This window comes from Centroberyx affinis, unplaced genomic scaffold, assembly GCF_046629955.1.
Source record: "Centroberyx affinis isolate AG114_WGS23_722 - 3 ecotype Tasmania unplaced genomic scaffold, CSIRO-AGI_Caff_v1 ptg002984l_1, whole genome shotgun sequence".
In the NCBI taxonomy this organism is placed as follows: Eukaryota; Metazoa; Chordata; class Actinopteri; order Beryciformes; family Berycidae; genus Centroberyx; species Centroberyx affinis.
In genome coordinates, this window is record NW_027281090.1 from 87,501 (window position 1) to 98,225 (window position 10,725).

The 10,725-nt window shown below is 41.0% G+C and overlaps 1 protein-coding gene across 1 annotated transcript in view; it reads left to right on the plus strand.

Annotated features, from left to right (window-relative positions):
* LOC139658930 (metabotropic glutamate receptor 8-like) overlaps positions 1 to 10,358 on the plus strand; it is a gene marked incomplete at its 5' end in the record, with an annotated part of 87,740 nt that extends 77,382 nt beyond the window's left edge. Inside the window, 3 exons of the mRNA XM_071537117.1 lie at positions 6,000 to 6,140; positions 6,533 to 6,638; positions 10,005 to 10,358. Coding sequence (XP_071393218.1) covers positions 6,000 to 6,140; positions 6,533 to 6,638; positions 10,005 to 10,054 — 297 coding nt within the window. The remainder of the gene's footprint in view (positions 1 to 5,999; positions 6,141 to 6,532; positions 6,639 to 10,004) is intronic.
* Positions 10,359 to 10,725: the final 367 nt, after the last annotated feature.

Sequence of the window (10,725 nt, forward strand, 5' to 3'; positions counted from 1 at the left end):
ATGTAGCATTGCTGAGTCAACAAAAAGTTGGCCTGTGCATCACTTCCTTCAGACCTTCAGAGTCAGAGCAGTCTAGTATCTCTCCTGCCTATCTGCTTTTCTCTCTTCTTTCTATTTATCTCCGATCCTCTTTCTCCCTTTTCTCTCCCCAGGTGTTAAAAAGCTATATTACTCATCACTCACTCCCTATATCCCCCCCCCCCCTCTCTCTCTCTCTCAATCTCTTCTGCGCGGCCCACTGTAGCTAATCGTCCACTTTCTCAGTGTGGGGATCATAGAGCGATAATCCTAACACACACATATTTGGCCACTATCAGCTGTGAACAGCAAGGCGGAAAAAGACGGTTTCAGTCCGAATGCATGTGAGCAACTTTGTGTGTGTTTCTCTGTAGTATAAAGTATAAATTCATTATTTTGTGTGTATATATATATATATATATATATATGCGTATGTGTCTTTGCCTGTTTCTGTATGCTTGTGTGTGTGTGTGTGTGTGTGTGTGTGTGTATGTGGACAGCATCTGAAAGCCCCAACTTTGGACCAAAGGCTCAGTGTAATGGAAGCGGCTATCAGCAGACTTGCTGCTGTTTCGATAACAGCAGGTTTACTGCTGAGGGGATTCTCTCTCTTACTCTCTCGTACTCTCATTCTCACTGTTATTCTGCCTTTCTTTCCCTCTTCTTCTCTGTTTTACTCTCTCATTCATTATTTCCCTTCTCTCTTTTGTTTTCTTTTTCTCCATCTCCATTTCACTCCCCGCTCTCTGCAGCTTCCGCTCACACTCCAAACGCTCTCTGATGCCACCGCTCACTGATTCTTGTATCAGTCTGATTCAATTCGCTGTGATTTGCTGCCATGAAATGTGAAAAAGACACAATATTGCCAAAGCATTTTAAAACAACAAATTCCATCTTGCTTCTCTCTCTCTCATGCTCTTTCTCTTTCACACAATTGTGGAATTCACTCCTGTGTTTGTGTGTGTGTGTGTGTGTGTTTGTGAGTGATGTGAGTCATCAGGTGGAAGTGGATGGTAAGCTACTATCACAGCCTGTAGGGGAGCTGCAGGCAAAGCTCTTTACCCCTGGGCAGCACCCTCTCTGATGTTAGGACAGTGGGTTCATTCCAATACCCATACTTCCATACTATTTAGTATGCCAGAAAAAGATTTAGCATGTCCCAATTCATGCATGTCAATGCAGTATGCCAGAAAATACCCGGATGCCCTACTACATCCGGTCGAATTTTGCAGTATGCAGGCCAGCATGCTTTTTTGGCTATTCTGACCCACAATCCTCTGCGCAGCGGAAGACACGTCACTTCGACTGAGCCGCATGCTGAGCCGCCAGAGAGAGAAAAAAACAAAACAAACAAACTGCAACCGTATTACTGCGACGGATATATAAGCAAGAGGGTCAAAGTTCAAGACGCAATGTGATGACGAAATAGTATGTCCCAATTGTCTGCCTACTACATGCACAGTACATACTTTCTAAGGGCAGATGTAGTACGTAGTGTAGTAAAAAGAAAAAGTATGCGATTTGGAACGCAGGGAGTGTGTTTGTGTGTGTGAATGTAAGGTTTATATTTAGTTATTGCAAAGCACCTATATAGTGTGTCTATCTGGGTTTATATATGTGTGTGTGTGTCTTTATGCTTTTGTGTTTATTTATGTGTGTGTGTGTGTGTGTGTGTGTGTGTGTGCATTCTTGTATGTGTGTCTGTGCTCGTGTACCTAATTCTGTTTGTGTAAGTCCATTATTGGTGGTGTGCTCCTCTCCCCCTGGCTATTGTCAAAGTTCTCACCTCATACCTTCAGGCAGGTGTGTGTGTGTGTGTGTGTGTGTGTGTGTGTGTGTGTGTGTGTGTGTGTGTGTGTGTGTGCGCATGTATCCACCCCAACACATGCGCAAACACACACCAACACAACACACCCCAAGCTCATCACAGAGAATGTAAATGAGTGTTTTAACAACTAATCGGCAAATGCCTGGATCTCCCATGGCAATCGTGTTTGTGCTCTTATTGTCCTATCATAACGCAGTTAGGGGTGTTAATGTGTGTGTGTGTGTGTGTGTGTGTGTGTGTGTGTGTGTGTGTGTGTTGTGACTGAAGCATGACTGGCCATCTGGTAACAGTTGCGTCCTTCTGATATTTTACTCTTGGCTGCAGTAGCAGTCACACATCAGTGGTTCACTGTGAGAAAAAAACGCTTAGACATGGTGTGTGTGTGTGTGTGTGTGTGTGCGTGCGTGCGTGTGTGTGTGTGGCCTGCTGATTTGCCTTTCTATCTATCTTGCTATCTGTGTCTCTCTGCCTTAGCCTGCAGTACCTGTCTGTCTGCATAACTATCCACCAGCCTGCGTGTGTCTGTGTGTCAACCTCATCAATTCTCTGCTCCCATAACTCATAGGATTGATGTATGCAAATTCTTTTTTAGAGTGGATGAATATTTTATTAAGCCGTCTAAGATTGTAGAAGTAACATATGAATTCTTATAGGGTTTTAAGGGTTTTTACCATGCCGCTGGGATCTTCAAGAGCAAAACTCTGCCTGATTAAGCAGAAGTACTGTTCTTTATTGAGAAGTATATAATTAATAAAATGAAGTAAAATTTGTATTGTCAAAATTTAACTTAAATTATAATTTTTAGCTGCAAATTCAATCTCCCACAATCCTTTTTGTATGCAAATGAGCTTTGATGAAGTTGCACTTCAAGAGAACGTTCTGGGTTCCTCATCTTCTGCTTTGATGGATGTTGATATATATACTGTAGCTACGCATATCTAATGGGGGATTGATTTTATAATAAAGCACACTATTTTATCAGCACTACTATGTATATGCTAAAGGTTCAGTTTCTCACATTACCCTTTTCATCAGCCTAATGTTACTGTATTCTTCATAGAAGAAGAGCCAGAGAGCTAAAATCACTGAAAATATACACTGATAATTAATTAGGTTTATTAAAGAGCTTTGTTGAAAACTCAATTCTGATTGGCCAGTGAACACTTTCTGAGGTCTGTTATTTCTGAAAAACAACGCCCTGTTTCATATCTAATCATATCACTACGGAGTCAAGAAGTCCAGTCGGTTTTGTTGATTTCTAATGAAATTGGACACCTTGTGCCAAAAGATGTCAGTCCTTAGTTACTGCAATATTACACAGTAATTTATTCAGAGAGCACAAAACGTTTGACTGCTGGTTTGAAGCTGAACAGCTTACCGGATTTGTTTACGTTGCTATGGTTGCAGCCCTGCTGAACTTCTCTTTTGGCAGAAACTTGTAAGTGACTTTAGCTTGTAATCAAATCATTTTAAATCAGTGTTTCCTATCAAATGATGAATGCCTTCGGAAAGGATAATGTACAGTGAGTGTTGTGTAGTGTGAGTGTGAATGTTGAGTGAGAAGATAGCATCCAGGAGAATGAGGCTAGCCGGTCACTGCCAGAGACACCGGGAGCTCCCAGCCAGCAAGCTGGTGCTGTGGGAGCCAACACACGAGGCATCGATCACAAGGGTGTCCCACACCAACGTACGTGGACGTACTAAAGAAAGATGCAGGGGCGGAAAGTACTGGCGAGCTAGCTAGATGCATGGAGGATCGAGACGACTGGAAACGCCACTAGAGGGCTGTCATTATGCAAAATAAACCCCTTGAAGACCCCGATGTGACTCAGGGCTTATTTTGTATTAATGAACCGCTTGCTTATCCCTTACCTATATGTCATCACCACAAATATGGCGTGGAACTGTAAAGACACTGTACTTTCCTTTAGGACTGTGACCTGACAGTGATGTGCCAAACCCACACTAGCCTTTTCCTAACACTGCAGCATCACTGACATTTTTGGAAACCCTGTCGGTCCGAGGTGCAGAGCCACTGCAGAGTTAACAGTGCAGCCTTACTGTCCCTCTGTTCCACTCTCTGTTTCTTGTCAGGCTGTAGTTATCAGCACTGCCTCCATCTGTGTGTCTGTGCAGTTTGTGACAATGTAGCGCTGACCAGTGTAGTCCCTTTCTGCTCCTCTCTCTCTCTCACTTGATCACTCTCTCCATGACTCACATCCTCCCTCTCCTTCTCTCACTTTCCTCCCATCTCCTGACTTTTTTTTATCACTTTTCTCTCCTCCCTCCCTTCCTCTCTCTCCCTCCCTTTGTACCTCTTTCCCTTCCTGGCTCTCTCTCCCTCCATCCTGCTCCCCCTCCCTCTCTCCCTCTCTCTCTCTCAATGTAGAGTAGACAGCGTTCGCCTGATAAGCCCCATGCCTTGAGAGCTTGTCAGCGGTGTGGGTGAAGCCTGTCATTGCAGCTGTCCTCCTCCAAACTACTCTCTGAAACTCACTCACTAAGGACTAGTTCTCAGTCCACTAGTGTATGTGTGTGTGTGTGTGTGTGTGTGTGCGTGTGTGTGTGTGTCTGCCTGCCCGACTGCCTCCTTGTGTATCATTATATCTGTCCTCCAGCCTACCCACTAGAATAGATGTGGTCTAGTAAAATGTTCTAATTCAGTAGAGTGTACATTACATTTCTGACTGTCTTCCTATCTGTCATTATAGCTGTCCCTCACTCCACTCACTAGGGCCATTCACTAAGGACTGACACCTTCTCCAGTGCACAAAAGTACAATCTCTGTCTGCCTGCCTGTCTGTCTGTGGGACACTGCGGCTGGCTCCATTCAGCTCACTCTCTCAACTGAATAATTAAAGGAATACACTGAGTTTCTAGGAAATTGGCCCATTGGTCAGCTTATCCATCAAGTGATGAGCGCGCAGACACTGAAATCACCCATGTGTCCCCCAGTAGATGCTTTGCTCCGGCGCTCCATGCTAACACTTTAGCATACACTATGTTGAGTGATAGTAGGTGACTAGCATTATCTCAAAAGTGAGAAAATGAGAACTTAGCAGCTTTAAAGGTAAATGGTAAGTAATCTGAAATGTTATATATAGAATGAAGTCTGGCAGTTTTGTGTAGGAGATTGGTAAGAATTTACAAAAAAACATTACAAAAATAACATACTGGTTTGACCTACCAGCTACTATTTCCATAGGTAGGCAATGGGAGACTGTGTGCAACTAAAAATCACTGCGCAGCGGATGAATACGTGGTTTCTCACTTGAAATAGTCCCAAAAATAAACCTGGCTACATCAGCTATATTGAGTTTTAAAAAAAATGGGGACAAGGGGATAAATGCTGAAAATGTAAAATGGTCATATTGTTACAGTATTGTATGCTTTCTTGGGCTCAATAAAAATATACTGTATATGAATTTACAGGCCATATAGTGAAACCACTGACAACTTTTTATTACTAATTGTCAGTCTTTTTGGATAATGCTAGTATCACTACTACCTATCACTCAACAGTGTATGCTAAAGTGTTGGAGCATAAGAGCTAATGACCTATCAGGGATACATGTAAGATTTTGCTGTCTGTGTTCTCACTACTGAACATTTTAAGGACCTGTGCAGACCTTGGTTGAATAGCATTTGCAAATACATGTTATGTTTTATCCATCTTGGGTGTCAGATGGGTCAGGTTTGCCACATATGGTGATAACGACAACTGCCAGAAAGTTGAGACAGTCTCAGGAAAGCATCTGAAAGTCAATTTAGTGTAATTTCTGTGATTGACAACTGATCTGATGCGATCTGAACTGTCCTGATGCAATAAACCCCACCCATCTGGCACTTCCAGCGGGTTAAACCAAATGCTAAGAATCATTTGAAACACTGTTTGATCTACCTACCTGGGCGTCATTGTAGCTGTCACTGCAGCAAATTTCGCTTGACTCATTTTCTTTTCATTTCTCCCTTGTTAGATCATCCTTTACTTCCTCTCGTTAACTCTTCCCATCTGTCTCTTCCGTCTCTTTCTCCCATCAGGTACATTCTGGACTTGGACGATTACCCAGACTATCTCTGACAACTTGAAATGTGATAAATGACACGCTTTATCTCTCTCTCTCTCTCTCTCTGTCTGTCTCTCTCTTTCCAGATGTATATCCAGACCACCACCCTGACTATCTCTCTCAGCCTGTCTGCATCTGTGTCTCTCGGGATGCTCTACATGCCCAAGGTCTACATCATCCTCTTCCACCCCGAGCAGAACGTACCCAAACGAAAACGCAGCTTCAAGGTGAAGGGGGTTTGTACAGTGAAATTGTTTCTGTCTCCTTAACATTTTCCATTACAAAATTCCAGATCTTAATTGTATTTGATATTTTGGTCAGTATTATGATGTATGCTGATGAAATGGCTGTCAACGAGGCCAAATCGCTCTATAGTTGAAATGTTTTCATGAGAATAATAAATTTAACAATATGTGAAAGTGAACACCTACTGTATCTTTTTTCATACTTTCCTAGACTTTTAATCTAACTCGAAAACCTTTCAACATCAGGAAATTATCAAAATCATTTTCTAAACTTTTTCCAGACTTCCACCAATAGCTATACACTTCTTGTATACATATTTTAGACCCATTTGAAGTTCATAGAGACTTTTGAATGTTAATGCGTTATAACACAGGCCATCGTGACGGCCGCCACCATGTCGGGCAAACTGTCCCAGAAGGGAGGAGACCGGCCCAATGGAGAGGTGAAGACTGAGCTGTGTGAGAGCATGGAGACCAACAGTGAGTAAGAGCACACTGAGATTTTATAACTATACATATAATAAACTATATTATCATATACATCATAGATTTTTATTACACAATTGCACATACAGTATAAGAGTGCTTAAATACATGTACAGAGGTCAAGGCTGAACCAACAATGAGTAAAAGCACACTAAGGTTTTATAACTCCACATATAATAAATTTTATTATCATTTACCTGTACATATACATATCTTTATTAACCTATTACATGCATAATAATAATTTAATACATGAGGACAGGTGAAGACTTAATTATGTGATAGCATGGCAACAGCGAGTAAGAACACACTTAGGTTCTGTCTCTCTACATGTATACATATACATTACACTGCAATGTTAAACACATAAGAAAATCATAGGGATTTACATAATGATGAGGTGGATGCTGTGAATCATAATAGAGCTCACTTGAAGAGGTGAGGATTGGACCAAGAAAGAGCCTATTGTACTAGTTTGAGAACAGTAAGTTTTTATTTTTATACATATAAAATGCAATATTTTTTATATAATATACTATTACATGTATCAAAATACACATATACATCTGGAGAGGTCATGACTGACCATCAGTGGATAGGAAAACATGCAAGTGTCATTACTATACAGCTCTGGAAAAAATTAAGAGACCACTGCAAAATTAGTTTCTCTGGTTTTACTATTTATAGGTATGTGTTTGAGTAAAATGAACATTTTTGTTACGGACAACATTTCTCCCAAATTCCAAATAAAAATATTGTCATTTATTTGCAGAAAATGACAACTGGTCATAATAACAAAAAAGATGCAGTGTTTTCAGACCTCGAATAATGCAAAGAGAACAAGTTCATATTCATTTTTAAACAACACAATACCAATGTATTAACTTAGGAAGAGTTCAGAAATCAATATTTGGTGGAATAACCCTGATTTTCAATCACAGCTTTCATGCGTCTTGCATGCTCTCCACCAGTCTTTCACATTGCTGTTGAGTGACTTTATGCCACTCCTGGCGCAAAAATTCAAGCAGCTCGGCTTTGTTTGATGGCTTGTGACCATCCATCTTCCTCTTGATCACATTCCAGAGGTTTTCAATAGGGTCAGGTCTGGAGAATGGGCTGGTCATGACAGGGTCTTGATCTGGTGGTCCTCCATCCACACCTTGATTGACCTGGCTGAGTGGCATGGAGCATAGTCCTGCTGGAAAAATCAATCCTCAGAGTTGGGGAACATTGTCAGAGCAGAAGGAAGCAAGTTTTCTTCCAGGACAACCTTGTACGTGGCTTGAGTCATGCGTCCTTCACAAAGACAAATCTGCCTGATTCCAGCCTTGCTGAAGCACCCCCAGATCATCACTGATCCTCCACCAAATTTCACAGTGGGTGCGAGACACTGTGGCTTGTCGGCCTCTCCAGGTCTCCATCTAACCATTAGACGACCAGGTGTTGGGCAAAGCTGAAAATTGGACTCATCAGAGAAGATGACCTTACTCCAGTCCTCTACGGTCCAATCCTTATGGTCTTTTGCAAACCTCAGCCTGGCTCTTCTTTGCTTCTGAACTCTTCCCAAGTTAAAGTTAGTATTGTGTTGTTTAAAAATGAATATGAACTTGTTTTCTTTGCATTATTCGAGGTCTGAAAACACTGTGAAAACACATCTTTTTTGTTATTTTGACCAGTTGTCATTTTCTGCAAATAAATGCTCTAAATGACAATATTTTTATTTGGAATTTGGGAGAAATGTTGTCAGTAGTTTATAGAATAAAACAAAAATGTTCATTTTACTCATTTTACTCAAACACATACCTATAAATAGTAAAACCAGAGAAACTGATAATTTTGCAGTGGTCTCTTAATTTTTTCCAGAGCTGTATATGCTGTCTAACAGTTATTCACATGAGCTTTAATTTATCTCGTCCCACCACTATCCTGGTAATACACTGATATTTTTATTTTAATTGGTAAGATGGAAAAGCAAAAGACAACCAAACAAACAAAAATTTTCACTTGATGTTTATGCTTAGATCGCTTACGTTTTTACTTTTGCATTAATGAAGTAGAAGCTTAATTTCAGTTTGAAAAATTAATTTCATGGCTGAATTTTTCGCATGGCAAAACAGCTGCAACAATGACTATTTTTAAATAGCACGGTATATTGAATGCACAACCTTTTCTCTCTACAGTGAAGCACAGCTTATATCCACTTCAAAGCTTTATTTTCTGTTCAGCTAGTTCTCCCTTGTCAGCAATCTGCAGATGAAATGACAGGACAGTGTGTGTGTTTGCATGTGTGAAATATACAGTATGTGTGGTGTGGTGTGTGTGCATGAGTGTGTGTCTGCATCTGTGAATTGATGTGTGTCTGGGAATACATAAGCACTTGTATATGTGCAGTCATGCTGTGTTTCTGTACAGGTGCCTGGATAATGCAGGTGCATAATGGGCTGCTGTTACAGACCTGTACAGGCCAACTGTGTTGTCCTGTCAGCACTTTGTTAGCATCAGTGGAAGAACCAGGTCACAGTTCATTTATTTAGTCATTAGCCAAACCGCTTAGTCATCTCAGCACGTTGTTTACTTTGTAAAAAGTCTGCAAATTAATAAGTTCCATATGTAGCTGGGAACAATTTATTTATGCGACAGTGACAGGCAAAATGCAAGTGAAAAAGTCACTGCTTTTTTTAGTACCCGGCATTTTGCTTAAGAGTGCTCTCCAGAAAATATCAATAAAGAGCTTTGGGCATTTTTCATAAGTCTGAAAAAAAAAAAATTCACTCATTTCTTTGATTTTTTTTTTTTCATCGAGGACCTTTTTCCATTATTCCAGCAGTGTGATGGCGAGATTCAGAGTGAAAGAAAAAAATAAATAAATAAAAAGGCTTGTATGAAAGCATCAGAGTATAACAATAGCGCAGTTAGAGGCCTGCGGTTGCTGCAAAAACATTGACATTTACCATAGAATGCTTGAGGGGACACGAGACATAATGGGTTTGACAAAAAGCCCCGGCAACTCAGGTGGACTATGGCTGTGACACTGTTACATGACCGTCTGTGGCAAAATCTGCTCTCAACTGCTCTCTCTCTCTTTTTTTCTGTCGTTCCCTTTCTCTGCCTCCCTCCATTTCTCCACTGTCACTTTCTCCTCCTCTTTCTTCCATTCCCTATTTCCCTCCTTGCTTTCTTTTGCTAATTTTTTACCTCGTCTCTCTCGTTTTCTCTCCTTACCCTCCCTCTCCCCCTCATCCTCCCTCTATCACTTGTCCTTTCTTTCCCCATCTTCTTTCTCTCTCCTTCCCTCTCTCAATGCACCTCCTTCCATCATTCGCTCTCTCTTTCTCTCTCTCTCCTTCTTTCTCTTTGCAGCTTCATCAACTAAGACAACATATGTCAGCTACAGCAATCATGCCATCTGAAGGGACCAGAGAAGATGGAGAAAGGGGATTGGACAGGAGAGGGGGCGTGTCTTGGGGCAGGGCCATCCCAAAGAAGGAACCGTCGCTCTCAGCTGATTGGCCGAAGAGCTGACGGACAGACAGGGCCCCCAATGGAAACCAAGCATGAGACATTTTGTATTGTTCCGCATCAAACCTATGACCACAGAGAGGTGGGACCACACAAACAGCCAATCAGTGTGCCTGCTTTCCTGCCGCTCACAGCTCATTGGTCCTACCATGAACTTAACTGTTTTAAAAAAAGAGACAACCTGAAAAAAAGTGACAAAGAAACTTATCAAAAAACCTATAAAAAAAAAAAAAAAACACAAAAAAAAACCCCACAAAAAAAAAATCATAAAATAAAAGAAAAAAATGAAACCATGTAGACATTATATCAAAAAAGGGCAGAGGTGGGAGTGGGAAAGAGATTTAACAGATACAATTTTAAAAGATATTTAAAAAGAGAAAAATAAGAGAAAACCTATGAGACTCGAACATGTTTGTTGTTATTCTCTACTTGTAAGTATTTTTGTGGTCGTGACGATTTTTTCATTCTTGTCTCACCGTTGTCTGATGGATCGCCCTTGCATACTGAGATGAGTGTGTTTCCTCCTGCTGTCTTGGCTAACTGGGTTGTAGCCTTGGGTTGT